Source organism: Mustela nivalis, assembly GCF_964662115.1.
Source record: "Mustela nivalis genome assembly, chromosome: 18".
Classification (NCBI taxonomy): Eukaryota; Metazoa; Chordata; class Mammalia; order Carnivora; family Mustelidae; genus Mustela; species Mustela nivalis.
This window is the reverse complement of record NC_139037.1, coordinates 4,032,127-4,053,321: the sequence shown is the minus strand read 5'-3', so window position 1 is coordinate 4,053,321 and position 21,195 is coordinate 4,032,127. Positions and strand designations below refer to the sequence as shown.

At 53.4% G+C, this 21,195-nt stretch overlaps 1 protein-coding gene and 1 long non-coding RNA gene across 2 annotated transcripts in view; one reads left to right on the top strand and one right to left on the bottom strand.

Moving 5' to 3' along the window:
* Nucleotides 1-6,281: 6,281 nt before the first annotated feature.
* Nucleotides 6,282-21,195, bottom strand: part of COTL1 (coactosin like F-actin binding protein 1) — a 39,174-nt gene continuing 24,260 nt past the window's right edge. Inside the window, exon 4 of the mRNA XM_082712065.1 lies at nt 6,282-7,583. Within this exon, the coding sequence (XP_082568191.1) occupies nt 7,473-7,583 (111 nt within the window). The 3' untranslated portion in view covers nt 6,282-7,472. The remainder of the gene's footprint in view (nt 7,584-21,195) is intronic.
* On the top strand, nt 7,592-15,488 carry LOC309853700. Its single transcript, XR_014305885.1, has 2 exons — nt 7,592-12,422; nt 12,464-15,488. It is a non-coding gene; the product is annotated as an uncharacterized lncRNA (long non-coding RNA).

Genomic DNA, 21,195 nt, shown 5'->3' with positions numbered 1-21,195 from the left:
AAAAAAAACAAAAAGAAATTCTTCAGAAATGCTGAGTTTCTCGTTGAGCCAAAGGGAGGAGAGTAGGGCTATGGTCAAAAATTAGTGGTCCCCAGGGCGCCTGGGGGGCTCAGTCGGTGAAGCGTCTGCCTTCAGTTCAGGTCATGATCCTGGGGTCCTGGGATCGAGTCCTGCGTCGGGCTCCCCGCACAGTGGGGAGTCTGCTTCTCCCTCTCCCTCCACCCCTCCCCCGTGTATGCTCTCTCTCTCATGCTCTCTCTCTCAAATAAGTAAATTTTTTAAAAAACTATTTTAGTAAAAGGCGAAAGATTTATGCGATCTGAAGAGAAACCAGAGTACAATTCGTGCTCCCCCACATATGCTTGTGTGTTGCCTTGAGGTCTGGACACGGACTTCCCGCCCCCCCACCCCCGTCCCGGTCGGTGACTGCACTGCCCAGGGACCCGGCTTCTTGCCTTCACCACGTTCCAGGTGCTGCTAATGCAGGCCCAGCCCCCGCGCGTGATGAACCGTGGGGAAAAACCATCATCAGGCTCTACCGCAGCAAAGATTTTCTCATGAGAGTAGCTAAGAACCGCTTGCTACATTTGCTGGAGATACAGATTCTGAGGTAGTCCTCCAAGTAGTGGGCCACTGGGTGGGTGAGTGGGGTGTGGGAATTTTACCTGAATTTTAGCAGATGTGCCACGTGATTTTGCCGTGGGCTGTCTGGGGACACCCTCTGAGATACAAGCCCTTTTAGGTGACACCCATTGGCTGAGGATTCCCTGGGCTCCGACTGTGTGCCAGGTACCAGGCCAGGAGCCGGCAAAGCTGGGCAGTTGCAGAGACACGCCCCTGCCTTCTGGGCAGGACATGGGGCAGGGCCGGAAGCAGGAAGCACCCCCAGATTTGGGGGAGTCAGCCTGGTGGAGGGTGCCAGGAGCCTCTGGCAACATTCTTTCTCTTGATCTTTCAGACCAACAGCGTGGGTCCAAGAGCAACCAGCCTCTTTCAGTCGGTGTTTGGATCTTCAAACTCCAAACTCACGGCCCTGCACAGCCATCCGCCTGCTGGGCTCCTCGGCCAACGGGCTTCTGGCTTCGTCCCTTGGCTTCCACCGACTGTGCCATCAGTTCTACATCAGCTGAAGTCACCTGTTCCAGGTGAGCGGTCCGACGTGTCCTGCCTACCTTGCTGGGCGTGCTCTGTGAATTCTCTCTTTTCAGATCTGTCTCAGTGTCTGTATTCCCAACAGACAGGAAAATAGAAAAAATAATCTAACATAACATACCCCTACCCTCCCATAACACAGATGCCTTTCTTTCTTTTTTTTTTTTTAAGATTTTATTTATTTATTTGACAGAGAGAGATCACAAGTAGGCAGAGAGGCAGGCAGAGAGAGGAGGAAGCAGACTCCCTGCTGAGCAGAGAGCCCGATGCGGGACTCGATCCCAGGACCCTGAGATCATGACCTGAGCTGAAGGCAGCGGCTTAACCCACTGAGCCACCCAGGCGCCCCACAGATGCCTTTCATCGTCTTCTGTTCAGCTCTTTTAAAGAATAAAGGACACCAAAGAAACGCACGTAGAGTCTCAGTCTGACACAACCTCCCTCCTCCCTCCGGCCCCGGGACTCAGCACCCCTCCCCCTGGCGCTCACGGTTCTTGTCTCCATATGCATATATTCCCTTATTTTGTTTGAAAATGTAGTTCCACAGCCTGATGACTTTGCACATTTTACCCCCGTACCTTGGTGCTTTGGGATTTACGGGTAGAATCTCATCAGGCGTTGCCCACGCACACTACCATGGTTTGGCGTGGCCTCGGCTGTGACATCAGACTCGGGAACTGCTGGGATCAGCCAGCCTGAGAATGCATTGAGGTCTGCCCTAGCTCTCTTGAGTCCACAAAATAACGCACGGCAGAGTCGGCTCTCCGTTCCAAGGAGCCTCTATCCTCCCTTATCCCCCAGCTGCAGGGCGGTACCCCCAGACCACAGATGGGGCTCCTCGTTCCAGGTCCCAGCCAGCCCCCTCCCCAGGCTCACAGCCTGCAGGTCTCCACAGGAGGACTGGCATCGCTCCTGGCCTTGACAATATTTTCTCCACCAGCCCCAGCCCTGAGACAGACACACTGCAGCCTGGGCAGCAGCCTCCCTAGCAGTATCTTAAGGCCCCTCCAGGGACAATTAAAAGGGAGTAGCAGTAGGGGAGTGAGTGGAAGCCCCTGGAGGTCGGGGAGCTGGTCGGTTGCCCCAGCTAGGGAGACAGACACATAAGCTATGTCCTCGTCCTCCAGGGGTGGACGGGGGACAGAGCCAGAGTTGGGAGCCAGTTACCAGGTGAGGAAGCCAGGACTCACCTCCTGCCCCGCCTCTTTGCCTAACTCCGCACGGAACATCTGACCCAGTGGGGGCCAGTCGGGGTTCCCCGTAGGCTTGGACGGCAGGGTGGGGCCCCACCGGCTCCAGGGCCCTGCGCACTGATTGTTGGCTTAGCACCTACCATGTGAGAGGCACAGGGGACACGGTCCCTGCCCTGGTCACAGTTACTGGGGAAGGGGGAGAAGCTAATGATGTGAGGTACCAAGTACCCTGGGCTCCTACAACTGACCACCGGCGCCGGGGGGCGGGGGAGCTGGGGGGTGATTAAGGCAACACAGAAGTCTTCCCTTACAGCTCTGGAGGCCAGAGGTCTGAAATCAAGTCGTGGCCTGAGCTCCAGACGCAGGTGGCTCTGGGGGAGGACACTGCCTGCCTGTCCCGCAGCTGCTGTGGCTTCAGGCGTCCCTCCTCCGGCCCCTGCGTCCGTCTTCACCTGGCCTCCTCCTCCGCGTCCCTGTCTCAAGCCTTCCTCTGCCTTCTCTTATAAGGACCACCTGCCGTTGGTTCAGGGCCCGTCCTAAATCCTGGATGGTCTCGGCTGAAGATCTTTAAACATGAGTACATCTCAAAGACCTCACGCCCAAGCACTTATGTATCTCTGGGGACTGCCATTCAGCCCAAGACAGAGGGCAGATCAGGGCAGGGACCGGTCACTGTCCAGAGGGAAGGAGTGACAGAAGGACGACCAGATCGGGGGTCGAAGGAGGGAGGCGCACAGTCCTGCTCAGAGACACCAACAAGGCCTCCTGGCCCCTTGTTCCCGGGAAGCTGAGACTTGAGCCCAGGGCAAGGAGGCACTCTTTTTTTTTTTTTTTTTTTTTTTTTTAAAGATTTTATTTATTTATTTGACAGAGAGAGATCACAAGTAGGCAGAGAGGCAGGCAGAGAGAGAGAGGAGGAAGCAGGCTCCCTGCTGAGCAGAGAGCCCGATGCGGGACTCGATCCCAGGACCCCGAGATCATGACCCGAGCCAAAGGCAGCGGCTCAACCCACTGAGCCACCCAGGCGCCCCAAGGAGGCACTCTTAAGGGCCTTTAGCGAAGGGCTGATACGCAGCTGTAGTCAGGGAGGGGAATTCTCTTCTAAATTTGGGGCGAGCTTTTCCGGTGGGCAAGGAAGGGCCTGAAATTAAAGCACAATGTTGGGAAGAAGTAAGTCCTAAAAATGTCTTTCTTTTAGTTTTATGACTTAAGAACTGAGGCTCACACAGAAAGGGAGTCTTGGAGGCGCCCGGGCTGCTCGGGGCTGGGCAGCTCGTGAGCGCTGAGAACCACAGCGGGTGTCAGGCAGGCCCCCAGGCTGTCTCTCCAAGTCCTGAGCGAGCACAGGGGTGACGGGAGTCCCCCCCCCCCCATGCCCCATCCACACGGCCGCTGCTCTAGCAAAATACACCACGGGAGGCGCTTGCGTTCTCTTCCAACAAACTTAGAGCTAGCATGGTGGGACCCTGGGCTGTGGCACCAACCAGCAGGGATAGAAGGGCCTAGATGCTCTGTCACTGCCTCGGCGTCAGACTGGAAGCTGCTCAGGGCTCAGCCCTTCCCCAGAGCAAGGACGGTCTCCTCGAACCACTTAGAGAGAAGCGTCATAATATAAAGTTGTCATGCTGAGTTGTCGGCGTGGTCCAACTCACTTGTCCAAGAAATGTGTGAGGGCACAGCGTGGGCTGAATGTGTGGGTCCCCCAGAGGCACATGGTGGAACCCCAACACCTAGCATGATGGTGTTAAGAGGTGGGACCTTTGGGGGGGTGACGGGGTCATGAGGGTAGAGCTCTCAGGAATGGGATTCATCCTTATAAAGGAGACCCCATGAAGCTCCCTCACCCCTTCCCGGTGAGGACACCTCGAGAACCAGCGGAGGGCCCTCATCTGACCACATTGGTGGCCTGACCTTGGACCCGCGGCCTCCAGGCTAGAAGAAATCCATCTGTGCCGTCTACAAGCCTCAGGTCCCCAGTATGGTGCTTAGCAGTCCGGCTGAGATAGTAAGGACCATGGTCACGGTCCTGGCTTCCAGAGCGGGAGGAGCGCTTTCCACACTGCCAAGACCCCTGGTGAGTCGACACCCACGAGGAACACAGGGTAAGGCGGAGAAACAGAAGCCTCCCCCAAGGATCAATGAGCCGGGAGCAGCGAGCTCCCCGGAAGGCAGAGACACCAGCGCAGCGGTCGGTTTGTCCTACCTCGGGTCACCTCTGCCCCTGAGCAGGAGGGTGCCCCAGCCCTGGCAGCATGCCTGGCCACAAACGGGGTCACACAAGCTTTGACACTCCTCCCACTGAAAGGGGAGGTCCGTGTCCCCTGCCCTTGAACTTGAGGAGCTCATGCCTGCTTCCCCAGTAGCGTCCCGTGGAAATGCTGCCATGTGACTTCTGAGGCTCAAAGGCCATGCAGCCTCCCTCTGGTCCTCGGGGACGCTCGCTCTGGGGGTGGAGGTCCACAACCCCGACCCCGCCAGGCCGGAGGGGGAGGCCCCGCTGGGTGCTCAGATCCATGCCCCACTGAGCTCCCGCACAAGCCCCTGTGTCTGCTGCCGGCCGCCAGGACGTCCCGCCTGTGGATCTGACCTCGACCAAACGAGACCCCTGCCAGTGAGAACCGCCTCGCTGGGCCCTTCCTAAATTCCCGAGTCCCCAAATCCAGGGCAAAATAAGATGGTGGTTGTCGTCCGCCATTTGATTTTGGGTAATGTGGAGCAGCTGCTGAACGGCCAGGTGGTCACTCCGAGCACGTGTACGCAGAGACTTGGGTCCCCAGAGCTCCATCCCCAACTCCTCCACCAGCGGTCAGGGCTCAGGGCCGGCCCAGGCTTTGGGCGGGGACAGGAGCTGGGGGAGGGAATTCTAGGCGATGGTGCCCCATACCTAACTGGGCGCTGGTTACAGGGATGGAGACGTGGACCGGCAGGGCCTCTCTCTGCCCTCAGAGACCTCCCAATGTCAGCAGGTGCCTCTGAGCTGCCACTTGACATTCAAACCAAGCTCCTTGACACACAAACCCAGCTTCATCCTCTTTGCGGTTGCCGGGAGCAAACATCCCCATGGAGCCTCTGTCCGCAGACCCCTGGACCGCCCCCCAACCTCACTCCCATTGCCTGCATCACTGCTCCTCTCCGTCAGTTCCCAGGTGGTGTCACCTCCTCAGGGAAGCCCTCCTTGATGCCTCTGACCAAGCCCAGTACCTTCAGAATTTTCCCTCCCAGTGCCCAACTTCGCTTCCAGAAGGGGCTTATCCTTACCTAGTAATTGTCCCGAGTTCTCTGACCAGAGCTAACTAACACCACGAGCCGCAAAGCCGGAGACCTAGTTTGGCTCCTTCTGTTCCAAGTGTCAGAAAAATCTGGAGCATGCAGAGCTGACAAGACCCAGTGGTGGGCCTGACGTAAGGAGAGCTGAGCCCCTACGGGACACCTTCCTGATCACGGCTGCCCCTTCTGCCTTGCGACTCATCCCAGCTCTCAATATTTCTGCTAAATTTGCAGACGGGGAACCCGAGGCCCAGAGAGGTTAACTAACTTGCCTAAAGCCACACAGCTACAAGCAGAGGGGGCAGATACTAGCACCCAGTCATCGCTGGGGGTGGGCTGGAGGGCTCCTTCCCGCTCTGATTTTGGGTTCTGCCCTGACCCTGCCAGAGGACAAGGGAGACCTGGGTTCGAATCCCAGCTCTGCACCTGCTAGCCAGGTGGCCTCAGGTGGCGCACATGCTCCGTCTCCCTGAGCCTCAGTTTCCATAAAACAGGGACACAAATGGCCCCCGTTTCTTCAGGCTGTTGCTAAAAATGAAATAAGGGACTGAATATGGATGGAACTTGCCCCCAGTGGCTCCACCAACGCCTGTTAGATCGGAATACGATGACGGCCTCCCTCTGTCCCGTCAAAAACCCCGCTTTGCCCAGACAAACCAGACAAGCCTGTTTTTTGAAAAACAAAAAAAAAATCATTTATTTCTGTCAACTGTTTGAGGACAGATGCTCTTCCCGAGCCCAGTACAGCACAGATTTCCTACCCCCAAATGAAACGAGCAAGGAAAAGAAGAAAAGGAATAACATGAACCCATGAACCGTGCGCACGAAGGACCAAGCCAATCTCATCTTCCTTGGGAAAAAAAAAAATCCTTTTGAACGTGCGCTGCCCACCCGGGATGAACGCCGCTGACCTTCTGGCGCCACGAGGGCGGGGACCTGCTCCACCGGCGGCTCGGTGGCAGCCGCCCACCCCTCCAGCACAGAGAGCCTCCCTGAAAGTGAGGCATCGGCCCCCGGTTCTACCCGAACTCCTGCTGCGCACCCCGGCCTCCCTCCCAGGCGTCCTCGTCCCTGGGGGAGCCCCTGAAGGGAAACCAGAAGGACTCCTTGTCCCCGCTGGACTTGGACCTGTGTCCCCACTCTGTGCCACGATGAGACTTCAACCCTAAGGGTAGGAAGGAGCCGCTGCAGACTGCAGGCCCATGCCACGGCCGGGCAACTGTTAAGGCAAATTTTCTCGCTTCTGTTCGGTCGAAGTCGGGCCTGAGCGTCTCACTGCCGAGCACCGTGCCGGTCGGACGGATCCCCAGCTTAGGCAACCCTGAATGGGGGGGTGGGTGAGGGGCCCCGGAGCACGCTCAGGGGTGGAGGGGGTGGCCTGAGCCGGATACATGGGATAGACGTGTGTGTGGGTCAAGGTGACCCCCCGACGGGCACGGTGGCCTCCTCCCCAGAGCAGGTGGGTGCAAAGGGACCCAGATGGCGGCCTGGCCCCCCCCCGGGCGATGCAGGCTGGTGGCGGGAGAGGCCAGGAAAAGGGTTCACCGCAGGAGAAGCTTCCGCTCTGAGAGGTGCGTGGCCTCGGCATCAAAATGATTTTTTCCTTAGAACAAGCAAAAGCGGGGGAAAAGGAAAGGGAGATGAAAGAAAGATGTTCCATGAGCTTCGGGAGATAAGGCGTGGGGGGGGGCACTCAGGAGGGAGCGGGGAAGGGGCGGCGGGCTGCGGACAGGGGGGCGCGCGTTGCCTCTCACGGCGTCTCCTGTCCCTGGTGGGCTGGCGGGCTGGTGGCTGAGGCCGCGGTCCCCTCCCCCGGGGAGCAGGCGGGTGACATTGCAAGGGGCAGGGCGAGGGCGGGGGTTACTCCGTCTGCGCGTCGTAATTGGCGCCCCCCGCCTTCTTGAGCTCGCTCTTAATGAAGTCTTCCTCCAGCTCCTTCCGATCGCTGATCACAAACTCTTTAGCAAAATTCTGTAAGAACAAAATAAAACACAGAGTTCCCGTGAAGAAGGGACAGGATGAAAGTGTTGCTCAGAGAACACACCACAAAGTCCTGGAGCCTAGACTACTAAGAAATGATCAAAATAAAAATTTGGCGGCAGCATGGTTTGGCAAGAGAGGAAGAAGTCGTGACTGGAGATCAGGAAGTGGATGAAGTCGGGATACAGTGTAGAGAGACGGTATGGCGGCCGGGGGTGGGGGGCCAGGGACGGGTCCTGAACAGTAACTTGTGCCCATTTCCATGGTGTGAACATGCACACCATGGTGGGCTGCAGTCACATCAGCCACTGATGAGCTGAACAGGACCAGCCACTGTCCGCCCTTGGAGTTGGAGTGCACAGACTTCAGCCACAAATCCCCGTGAGCCTGGCCCACGTGACGTAAATCTCTGTGGCATGAAGACGCATGACAGGTGATGTGGCTCATCTGAGAACACCGAGCCACGAAGAATCAACAGTTATTTTGCTACATGGATCCCAAAGACTTCAGCAAACATGGGAAATTTCAGGACGGTGAAAGAGGAGAATACAAAGAAATTTGCCAAAATATGAGTAACAAATCAGAAGGTCAGAATATCATCCCTCCCCCCAAAAAAAATCCACAAGAAAATAGCATAAACAATGACCACCACTCCTTAAGTGCCGATGGGTACCAGGCATGGTCACACATTGGCAAACTTAATTCTTTTTTTTTTATTTTTAAAAAATATTTATTTATTTATTTATTTGACAGAGAGAGAGAGTGACAGAGCACAAGCAGGGGGGACAGTTGGGGGAGAGAGGGGGAGAAGCAGACTTCCCGCCGAGCAGGGAGCCCGATGCAAGGCTCGATCCCAGGATCCCAGGATAGTGACCCGAGCCAAAGGCAGCCACTCAACCATCTGAGCCACCCAGGCGCCCCAGCAAACTTAATTCTTAAAACCCTTTAATATGATCCAGGAACTCGATCCCTAGAGAACTACACAAAGGAAAGAAAGCACACATCCCCATAGACACTTGTCCACGAATATTCGCAGCAGCCTTATTCCTAACAGCCAAAATGTGGAAACCACCCAGATGTCTGTGGACAGAAAAGCTCTATAGTCTGTCCGGGTGATGGAGTATTACTCTTCCGTAAAAAGGAATGAGGTGCTGATACACAATATCCTGGATGATCAAAACCATTGAGCCAGACATGAAAGACCACGGATACTGTACGATTCTGTTTATAAGAAATGTCCAGAAAAGGCAAATCCACGGAGACAGGAAGTAGATCTGTGGTTTGAGGGGAAATGGGGGGCGGTGAGTGCTAATCGGGATGGGGTTTCTGCTGGGGAGATGAAAATGTTTGGGAACTAGAGAGGGATGGTGGTTGCACAACACTGTGAGTGTACTAAATGCCAGTGGATTATAGAATTTTAAATGGTTAACTTTATGTTCTCTGAATGTCACTTGAATTAAAAAAAAAAAAAGACTACCAAAAAAAAAAAAGTCACCAAACCTCCAAGAATGAGTAAACCAAGAGAACACTCAGGGTCAAGTTTCACAGTATAAAGACAAACTGTCTGCCATGCCAAGCCATTAAGATACTAACAGGGAGGGGGAGGGGAAGGTTAATATTTATCAAGCAACCTGTATGTGCCAGGTGCAGCCTCACACATCTCACTTAATCCTCCCTCGGTATATTAGCTTGCTTTCTTTCTTTCTAAGATAAGACCCAAGGGGTTGGGCTTGAAGAGATTGTGTAACTAGCCCAGAATGACCAAACAACCCTCTGACCCTCTCTACCCATCCCACCATCCTGTGCCGCCAAGCATCAGTGTCTGTCTTCAGCACAGGGACTGCACACAAGCTGGACGTGTGGGCCAGGAAGGGGAACTGAGAACTGACAAGTTTCTCAACCTGAGCCCCAGTGCCAGGGAGCGGGGGCGGGGTGGCGGGGAGGCAGAGAGAAGAGGAGGAGGAAGCCAACAGCTCAAGATGCCTCTAGCAGGAAGTGCAAAGTTCCCCTGCTGTGTGCTATCTATATATGGAGACTAAAGAAAAATGAGCACTCCTGTTCACGCCTGTTAGCCATTAGGAGATTGAGATTAACAAGATTGAGATTAACAAGAGGTTTGATAAGGCACTAAGAAATCTACAGGGAAATTGTACATGGAGCTATGCAGAGTCCAACTTAAATCCAGAAGCATATGGAAAATAAATCACAGCCAAAATAAGGAGCAATCCGGAATGAGAGAGTCTAGTAAAAATGTAACATAACAATAAATATAAATGAGCAAAATTACCCCTGCAAAATAGCTATGTATCAGACTACCAAAAAACACCACCCCCCAAACTCTATACTACATACTGCAGACATGATTTAAAAACCAGAAGGTGAGGCAAAAATGACTATAGCAAAAAAACCCAAAAACAAACAAACAAAAAACCCCCCAAAAAACACAGAGAGGCAACTTCACCTGCTCTCCGGATGGGAGAAGCAACTGCCTTCCAGGGGGCCAAAGGAATGGGAGGGGGTGGAGCCATGTAGAGGGGGCCCCACCAAGCCTCACAGCCCACCCCCCACAGGATGCTCAATACCCCCAGAGGCTTCAAAGGTGCACTGACACTTCCCCTCAGGGTGTGGACGCTACAGAAATTCCCCAGAAGGTCTGAGTCAGCCTAAAACCCAACTCACATCGGCCCCTCCCTTCCCCACCGCAGTTCCTTCCAGCAGTCCTCAGAAGGGGCCTTCCACTTGGCACAGTGGCCACCAGTGCCCCCAGGGAGTGAGCTTCACTGTGACCTTTCAAAAAGAGGCAGAAACAGCAAAACCAGCCCTGTAGGCAGCTAGACCCTCAATCTGGGAACAACACACTGGATGGGAAGGAGCTTACATAAGGCTAGCCCACAGCAGAGGACCACAGAAAGCACATCTGAGCAAAGCACGGCCACCGTCCCCTTTGCTCACACCTTTAGCCTCAGCCACTGTCCCTAGCACCCCTCCCTGTGTCACCAAACGCCTACAGGGCAGACATAGGTGATGCCGACAGCCGCAGGAGTCCTGACTCTGAAGCAGTGCTAACAAACAGGGAATGTTTCATTTTCTAGCAAAAAAGGGAAAAAAGAGCCAGGCGATACCAATTTTCATAGGATTCTTATCTAAACTTTACAGATCCAAAATACTGCCATTTTAACATGGAACCAATAGACTAAATCATTACTGGGACCTTCCATGCTCTTTTCTATACAGGAACTTTTCGAAACCCTGTGCACATTTTATACACATGGCACAGAGCAAGGCAAGCAGGCCAGACCCCAGTACTCAGCGGCCACGTGTGGCTGATCACGGGCGGGTCTAGAGTGAACAGAGTCTGAAAGAGTCTGAAAGAATAATGTGCTCCGTCAAGGAGAATCAAGAGTCATAAAACAGCTCAGCTGATAGGAGTGGAGGAGGGGGATTTTTTGGGAGGCCGGGAAATGTTCACTGTCTTGATCCAGAATTTAAAAAAAAACAAACCTTAAACTCTGCCATTCACCCCCTCATTTGATTAAAAGGCCGAGAGGGGAAGCAATCCCTCCCGGGGCCCGCAGTGGCCTCATGGCAGGGGCCCCGGTGCAGGGGGCTGGGGGGCGGGTTCCAGCCTGGTCTGCCTTGTCCTCTCTCTCCCTCTGCTCCAGACTGCCTGTACCTCCCACCACAGCCTGTCATACCCTCAAGGCCACCAAAGCCACATGTCAAAGGCTTCAAAGAAAGAGGGGACTGTCTGGAGGCACCGTCACCTGTGGTTCCAGAATGCTCTTCTCTGTCATATCTAGGAACACTTTGTCCCTGGCTCATAGCTTCCAGAAAGAGGCCTTGTGAGGCCCACCCATCTAAACCTGACTCCAGGATGGCCTCGAGACATGCAATAACCCAGCTCAGGACACATTTGTCCCTGCGATGTTCCTCAAGTGCATAGTGTTCGTATTTCAAAGGTCTAACAGACACTGCTTCTGGTGGATGCTTCGGTGCTCCGTTCCCAGGAAGGGGACTCCAGACAAGCACAGGTCAGAACCAGGCTCTGTACATAGTCCAGCATCTATCTGCAAGGCCGCTTTAAAAAGTGCTTAAAGGGGCGCCCGGGTGGCGCAGTGGGTTAATGCTTCTGCCTTCGGCTCAGGTCATGATCCCAGGGTCTTGGGATCGAGCCCCACATCGGGCTCTCTGCTCAGCGGGGAGCCTGCTTCCCTTCCTCTCTCTCTGCCTGGCTCTCTGCCTATGTGTGATCTCTGTCTGTCAAATAAATAAATAAAATCTGTAAAAAAAATAAAAAAATAAAAAGTGCTTAAATACTTGCCTCCCCTTGGTTTTAAACCATTTCACTTTTTTTCTAAATTTTTTTTTTTTTAAAGTAGGCTCCACACCCAGTGTGGAGCCCAATGTGGGGCTTGAACTCACAACCCTGAGATCAATATCTGAGCTAAGATCAAGAGTCGGGCACTGAACTAACTGAGTCACTCAGGAGCCCCTAAACCATGTCCCTTTGAAATGGCTCCCAGCGGCCTGGGTTTAAACCCCAGCTTTAGTCCTGAAATGTGCTGGGCGTGGGCTTGGGGTTTGGTGCAAACACAAACAGGAACAGTTGTCCACTTGCACCTCCAGCAGTTGGCCCTCCCCAAGAACCTCCCTGGGACTTCCCACCCTTCCCTCCAACACCCCCCCCACCCCCATACTCTACTCCCCACCCCCCGCCCCAGTCTCCCCGTGTGCAAATGAGGACAAGACCTACATCCTGAGGCTGTCGGGAGGAGCTGAGGGCTGTGCACAAGGCCTGGACACTCGAGGAAGGTTCCCAAGAAGGACGAGGTGATATTTTAAGTGATCCTAGGTTCCCCTTTGTTCCCAAGACTATCAGGGGAATCTGACATGGAAAGTTTCCTGAAACGCTCAAGAGTGAAGGGACAGGGGGTGGCTGGTTCCTCTTCTCTCACCCACAATGCTCTCTTCATCCCCACCATTTATTTTAGTGAAGGAAAGTCCAGGCCATTCCTCAAAATAACCAAAGCAGAGACACGGACACCTCCTCGCCCTTGCAGAGAGAAGACAGCAAATCCCGCTGCAACCCAAGAGCTGGGCACCTCCAGCCACTGGGGTAGAAGTGTCGGGTCTGCTCCCCGGAACACTATGACTAACCTATGCAGAGAATGTGAGTGTAGAGAAAGGTCCGGGAAGACAAACTGATGTGGAGTTTGGGACACGTAAGTTTGTGATGAGGGCAATGCACACTTCTACAAACTTGGGTGAGGGAAGTTTTTTTGGTATCATTGTATCCAAAGAGATACAATGGTGCTGAGGGCTCTCGGAGAGTCTGAGAGCAGAAGAAGAGAACCAGATGGGCCTCTAGAAATGTCCCACGGGAAGCAGTTAATGGTTCTGGGCCCTGGTCTCTTGCTCCATGAAAGAAGAGAGCAAGACAACAGGCGGTCCTGGCGCTTTCCCACCAGCCGTACAGGACTTCGACTCTAAGCCACCAGGCAACATGGGACCAAATTCTACAGTGGATGCCAGAGTCTGAGGGGCAGCGGGGAAAACTGGCACAGGAAAGTCAACTGTGGGATCGGAGACTGGCTTTCAACAGGGAGATGCGTGCTAGCTTCAGGTCCATCCCTAACCCCTGCACTGAAATGCGGGGAACAGAATCTCTCCTCCCCCACGTGTGTGCTGGGGCAGGGGGTAGATGAGACACATGCTGACCTCAACAATGTATCTTTTCCCCAAGTGGGTGAAGATTAATTATAGGCCAAAGAGCTCAGTGTGCTGAAGGAAAGCTGTCAGTGCCCCCTGCCTGCATTGTGGTGGGAGAAAGGAAACTTCCAAGGAACAAGGACCGGATGAAAATGCACAGGATCAAACCCGCCGGGCGTTCAGCTGCCAACCCCTCCTGCGCCCCCCACATCTGCCCTCCTACGACCATTCTAAGGCACTTCAAAGGCCCAGGTTTTTAAAATCCTTCCAGCAAGGTATAATTTACTCAAAAAGAACAGGTTCTTGTAACAGGCATGAGTCATCCTAGAAAAGGGGAAAAAACAAACAGCAAAATGGCACAGTCTCGCGTTTGGCAGATTCGGGAACAAAGGCCCCTGCGTCACCCGTGCAGTTCACAAATGATATGACCCTACTTCGCTAGGGAGAAAACAGAGGACAAGGGAGAGGCATTCGGTCACATTTCACGGGGGCACTGGGAATTTTGGCTGCATCTGGACCAGTGAGAAGCCCCGACGCCCATCTGCTGATGTCTGACTATGGCCACATCGAGATCGGAAATGGCAGGAATGTGGGAAGCACGCTGTGGTCCTCCCGCACCCACAGCGGACGCCATCATCAATGATGGCGCTTTTCGCACGGGTCCACACTCCGCATCAGAAGCCTTCTTAACCCACAGCCCCCGCTATTGATCAATGGACAAGCACAATTAAACCCAGGCTTATGTTTTCCATTTCCGCCTGGTCAAAACTGTGCTAGCCTTTCTTCTCGGCCACACCCACTTTGGGGAATTTTTCCGGGAAATAATTCAACAGATTATTATAATATATACTCACAAATGTTCATTGTCAGCAAACACCAGATTGTCTTCCCATTTCAACAAAACCTGAGTAAGTAGATAGTATCCGCATCGAACACTTCATATACAGCAGGAATTTGATGCCATATTTTATTGAACTTCTACAATCCCGCGAGTTAGATATTATCATCCCAAATTTTCAGAGGGAGCTCAAGTTCAGGGAAGTGAAGTGGCCGACAAGAGGTCACGCCTGCTGAGTGGTGGGCTGGGTGTGGCCCCCACCATGAGGCCTGTGCCAAGGTCATTACTAGGAGCGGGCACACCCACCTACCACACTCCCTGAACAGAACAGTATTCAGACATTAAAATTATGAAAACCAAAAACACATTCATGAAATCGCTATGGGAGGTGGGGGACTGTGGCTCGTCACCATTTCATTTCTTCATTTCGTCTGAACCATTTTTTAAAAAAACACAGCGCCCTGGGGAGAAAACAGGCAGCCTGGGGCTGGTTCCAGAAGGGACTCTCCAAGGCAGCGTACCCAGGGACAGATACTGGCAAGAGAAGTACAAAAGTGAGGAGTGGCCCATGGAAGGGACGAGAAACAGGACAAATCTGAAGGACACAAGCTGCAAAGAGCACAGGCAGCTCCAGCCCAGCAAGATCGTGGGGTACACGCGTGTCCCCCACGAAGAGGAGGAGACTGGACTCAGTGCTCGGGGCTCCTTTGGGGAAGACCTGACTGCGCTCTAGCTAGGTCCCTGCGGCAGGGAAACCAAACCGTATGCCGGTGACTGTGTCAGGAGGCCAGCTGCTGGTGGGTGACCAGGCGGGGCCCTGCCACCACTGGCTGGCCGAGGGCTGGGACCCATCTGGAAATTAGCGAGGGGGTACCCAGGCCCCAGCCCGCTGGGTAGTGCTCTTGGCTTGTGCAAGCGGCTGCCATTTCTGCTCCAGGCTCAGAGCGTGGGCCATCCTCCTCTCTCCCCGAAGAACCGTAACTTTCTGGGAGCAGGAGCACAGACTGGGTCCAAGGGCTCCCCACAAGGAAAGTGGGCTCTGATCCTCCACCAGCTGCTTCTGCCTTGGCTCAAGGACACACGCATCCAAGCCTCAGCCTTCACATCTGAGTAGTGGGTGTAATGACAGCACCCCACCCCACCCCGATACCCACACAGCCCTTCGCAGGCTGCCTGGGGCTTTGTATTTCTGATCAGGTCCTCTGTGTCTTAAACACAGGACACAAGCCACAAAAAGCCCCTTTGCCTGAGCCCAGGCGCAGGTGAAATGCATGAGCACAGAAGGCCCTTTCTGGTTTGGAGAATAAAGGGCCTTTCCATAAACCACGAGCTTGAAGAAGCACCCACATTCCTGGTGAAAACAAACAGCTCACACCCTCTGGAGAGCCTCAAAGCAGCCACAGCCAGTCCCCAGAGTACCGGGTCCCCAGAGTGCTGGGCAGCAGCGAGCACTTTCAAGGGAGGGCAGTAGCCCCAGAAATCTCATGACGCGGACGAGTGTGCGTTCTCCCGGCCAACCCAGGCGGCTCGCACCTCGGCTTGCTACAGGAACAGAAGCACAGTGTTTGGAAATCCCAGTCCACCCCCAAATCCCTCCCTGTGTATAACCAGTTTCCACAATTTAATATAATCCCAAGACCGGCTGTTGAACATTTAGGAATGTTCTTCTGTCCTAGGAATATGCAAAAAGTAAGGCAGTCGGAGGCCTCTGTGAACAGATTCGTTTCTCCACTTCTTAGCACCTGTTTTCGTACTCCTCTAGGCACAAGGGGGCTCTGGAAGCAGCCGTGGTCCCTGCCCTCGAGATTATCTTCTAGGGTCATTTCCTTATAATTCATGGAAATCTATCATTCATGGGATCATAGGAGAAACACAGAGGAGCGGCCGATTCTGAAGGGGCTGGTAGGAGAATGGAAACCTTCACCCAGAGGGAAGGTTCTGAAGGATGAACCGAAGTTCACCAGTCACCCAAACAGAGAAACCCTTTCTCCACCCCTTGTATTTCTTTAATCCTTCCAACGGTGCCATGGGAATTAACACTCTCCTTTTCACGACAGCTCTTTCACAGATTCAAAAGATAAAGCTACTTGCCTGAGGTCCCGAAGCGAAGGGCTGATGGGGCCAGGAGATCAACTTGGGCCTCACGCCCCCTTAGGCCCATGATCTTTCCCATTTGACACAGCAGCATCTTTTTCTTCTTTAAATCAAGTGCTGAGCAGTGATATGCCATCTCCAGTTTTTATTTTAAAGGCCCTTCCATCAAAAGGATGGAGTAAGTTTAAAAATAAATCTAAGAGGTTTATTTCCCACACAACTTCTCCAGAGCCTTTAATGGGCCATGTGAATCGACAGAGGTAGGGTTTCCAAACTGCATGTGACCTCAGAACATTTTCTTGGTGCTGAGGACTCTGGAAATGGGCCGCAGGGACAGGTGACCATGTTGGGGCTCTGGGACTAGGTGGTCTGGGCGCCAAGCAGGGCTCCGCCATGCCCAAGCACTGGGACCCTGAGCAAGTGACCTGGCTTCCCTGGGACCCAGGCCCCTCATCTATAAAATGGGGATAAGGATAGAACCGGCCTTGTTGCAAAAAATTAATGATTTTAATAGGGGAACGTCCTAAGTGCCAAGCACATGGCGGGGGCACAATAAAACTACTGTTACGTGCATTATTAGCACAGTGGTACACAGACGTGGCCTTCTGGCTGGACTGTTAGCTCCGTCTGGTCTCAGCCCTGTGGGGTGAGAGGTCTAGCATTTACGCCGACCCCAGTCCTGGGGTTTAGAAGCCGTGGGAATTCCCATTAAGCCATTAGTTCCACACTGTCGCTGAAACGTCCATCCTTCCTGTCCCCGCTGCTTGTTGGGGGCAACATGGCTGCTCTCCTTCCCCAAGGCCGAAAGCAGAGACGGACCCTCTGGTCTCCCCACCCCGTGAGCCTTCACAGGGTGTTAAAAAATAAATAGAAGGACCACATGAATAAAGCCATTCTGCAAGGCCAGCACGATGCATCACGGATGGAGTCTGCTCTAAATCAAGACAGCCTGGGCCAGTCCGGACAGCAGGGCCCTAGCAGTGGGGCCTGCATTGTCCCCATAATCCCGCATAGGCGCCGGAACAATGGCCCGTGTGTTCTGTCCCCAGCACCAGCCGGGCCCTTCTGTGCGGCAGGCGACAGGCAGGGTGGGACAGCCGGCATGCTGTCCATCCGGCCGAGCCCCTCCCTCTGCAACAGACCCCGGTCCGGGTGTCACCACTGTCCAGCCCGCCTTGCCCGGAAGCCCATCTTGATTGTCTTGCTTTCCCCTGGACATGGACCCATCTCAGTTTCTCAGCCTGGCACAGAGCACAGCCTAGACACCCACGGTCAAAGCTTCTGACTTTGAATTCCTCTGGGCACTGGGCTGGATCTGCTGCTTGTGAGCCCGGGCTTTGGGGCAAGTCCTAGAAGTGCCCCAGGCCTCAGTTTCCCCATCTGCTAATGCACCTGACAGCAGGCCCGGGGGAGGGATGAACCGGCTGACATCAGCAGCGACCAGGGTGAGCAAGGCCGGGACCTCTGGTGGTGCTGACAGTGGGGACTCCAGTCCAAGCCATGTGCAGGCCAGTGAGGCCACGTGGCTCGACCACAGACTTATCATCTCCTAAGGAAATAATGCACAATGAAGATGGAGAGCCAGGCCTCAAGGTCTTGTCAAAAAGGGGAAGCCAGGGGGCTCTTGGGTGGCTCAGATGGTTAAGCATCTGCCTTCAGCTCAGGTCGTGATCTCAGGGTCCTAGGATCGAGCCCCGCATGGGGCTCCCTGCTCAGCGGGGAGTCTGTTTCCCCCAGCTCTGCTGCACCCCCTGCTTGTGTTCTCGCTCTCTGTCAAATAAATAAAACTTAAAAAAGTAAAAAAAGAAAAAGGGGAAGCTGGGAATAATAGTAGCTACCACATCCAGGTCCTTACTGATGTGGTTCTAAGCACCTCCCCCTATTTGCTCAACTGTGAGAGGCAGACACTGCGTTACCCCCGTTTTGGACTTCAGAGGATTGAGGCCCAGAGAAGGGAAGAACACACCCAAGGTGGCCAGCAGGTGCTGCCGCTGGAAGGTGAGCCCACACCAGCGGCTCAAAGAGCTGCCCTCCCACCCACAGCACTGCAACCCCCCCCCACCCCACTGACAAAGTAAGCTGAGGCTCCTTTAAAGGAACATCGTCCTAGACAAAAGCACCACATTTTTTAAATGAAAACGTTTCCGAGTATGTCAAAACGGAACATAACAAAGCAAGTCAACCCACTCAACTCTTCATTTCATAGATAAGGAAATTACAGCCCAGGAAGGGAGAGTGACTTGGCCATGGCCAGGCAGTGGGGGCATGAAGACTGGCCTTCATGTGTCTCTTACGTCCATTTCTATGGACTCCATTTCATGCAAGGTACCAGGGTGTGGGTCTATTGCTTCATTACAATAAAACCCGGGGGGGTTATTGGCAATCTGACAGTCAACCCACTTCTTCTTCACGTGGAAATCATGGTAAGAGGCAGGTGGAGAAGTGCTGTGGGCCACAGTCCACAGAATCCAGACTGGCCCATCTGGAAGGTCCCTTAGAGAACATCTGCTCTGAGTCCCTATGAAACAGAGGGGAAACAGAGGGGAAACTGGCAGGTGCACCAGGCTCAGCACTATTTTAATGACTGTGGAAAGACACCAGTGTGCCTGTGTAATTGACCCTTTGTAACAAATGGGTACATTTGCAACTGTAGCATACACATGATGTGCCGGTGTAATTGACCCTTTGTAACAAATGGGTACATTTGCAACTGTAGCATACACATGAGCTATTGTGATAGCTTCAGATATTAAAACCTTTTATTTATTTATTTATTTATTTAAAAGATTTTATTTATTTGACAGAGATCACAAGTAGGCAGAGAGGCAGGCAGAGAGAGAGAGGAGGAAGCAGGCTCCCTGCTGAGCAGAGAGCCCGATGCGGGGCTCGATCCCAGGACCCTGAGATCATGACCTGAGCTGAAGGCAGAGGCTTAACCCACTGAGTCACCCAGGCGCCCCAATAAATAAACCCTTTTAAATGCAGAAATGACAAAGGCAAAAGGTAAAGGTCAAAAATGTCTCACTGGGCGCCTTGGTGGCTCAGTGGATTAAGCCGCTGCCTTCAGCTCAGGTCATGATCTCAGGGTCCTGGGATCGAGTCCCGCATCGGGCTCTCTGCTCAGCGGGGAGCTTGCTTCCCTCTCTCTCTCTCTGGCGGCCTCTCTGTCTACTTGTGATTTCTCTCTGTCAAATAAATAAATCTTAAAAAAAAAAAAAAGTCTCACTGCACCTGCAGTTCCCCCACCCTAGTGGACATGGGTGACTTTCCCTTTCCATCTACCAGCATCCCTCTCACACCTGGGAACATGCCTGAGCTGCCAATCATGAAGACCCGCCTCCCTGCCCATGGCATGTGCATGTGACCTAAGTTGAGCCAATCAGGGTCCTTTTAAGGGAATGACAGACACTAAGGGCTCCCTCTTCCCCCGGATCAATACCCAGAAGAACCACCATAGCCTGGACTGTTGCTGCTGTACGGAGGCCACTGAAGTCAGACCCAGAGAAAAGAGAGATGAGAGGAAGCTACTGCTGGAACCCTGGATCCAGCCACACCTAAAGTCCGGAAACTGCGCTTCCCAGTTTAGAAAGCCACGCAATTCCCCTTTTTTGCTTCAAGGTCTTTGAGCATTTGGACAAATGGGTAACAACCAACAGTCCCCAGTGAAACTTCACACCGCAGAATTCTATTTCCCGAGATCAGCCTTGGCCCCCGGCTCACTCAACTAAACTGAGCCGAGTTCTAGACCTGAAAGGAACTCTGCAGCCTGCTCGTGGGATGGGGTTTCCTTTGGAGGTGAACGGAAATGTTCTGGAACTAGATAGGGATAGTGGTTGCCCAACACTGTGACTGTGCTTTAACACCACTGAGTCATACGCTTGAAAATGGGGAAAATGAGCAATTTTATGTCACTGTATTTTACCATAATTTTTTAAACGGAAAGACAAAAGGAGACCGGCAAGATTCAAAAGACCGTCCCACTGGCGAGCGCTTTCTCCCCACACGCCCTCCCTTCCCTGCTGGCCACGAAGGCGCAGGTCCAGGTTGGCCAGCAGGAAAAGGAATGCGCGTGGAAGGTGGCATTCAGCAGGAGACCTTTGGCCCCGAAACAGGCACTCGGGTATTTCTCATTCTGCTCCCACAAAGGAGAGCCCTGAAAGCTGGGTAACCATTAAACCCCAAACGGACCCAGAGAAAAACAGCCCGTGGGGCTGAGTAGGGGGCTCCCCAGAACCAGGGTGTTAGCCAGTGATGCTGGGGAGGACAGGAACTCCACGACATTTATGAAATAAACACTGACTGTCTCCCAGACCTGGTGCTAACCCGCTCAGAAAAGACCAGCTGATAACTCAGACCTTTCTAAAAATGATTTTCATACCTGTGGACTCTGGGAACCCCGCCTCCTGAAAACGTATCCTAAAGAAATAATTCAGTGGGAAAGCCAAAGGAGCTGCATTTATTAAAATGCTGGTTAGAACATTACTTACAAAAATAAAAACTGGAAGCAGCCCAAAAGGCCAACAACAGGGGAACACGGAGTACATTACTGTGCACCAGTACACTAAACCGCACACTCAGCCACCAGAAAAACGCTCGTGACAGAGACTGCAGCCGTATCACTTATGAAATTACTCCGGTGGGGGCGGGGGTGGTGGTGCCCACCTAGTGTGATTTTCGGGCTGAGATGCACAGGGGCGGGGGGAGCTCGCCTCCAGAGCTGGCAGGAAGAATGGAAGACAGGCCACCATAATGCAAGGATGGGAATTCTTTTTTCTTTCCTAACATGATTTTTTAAGCCCAAGTTTTATTTGTGGGATAATTTTAGACCTACGGAAAAGCGGCAGGAGGGACATAGGGGAGTTCCCACACACCCCACACTCCATGTGCGTGTTGGCTAACATCGTACGTTCCTGCGCTAAGTTGGCACAATGGAGAATCCGACCCAGAAACGTTACCATTAAC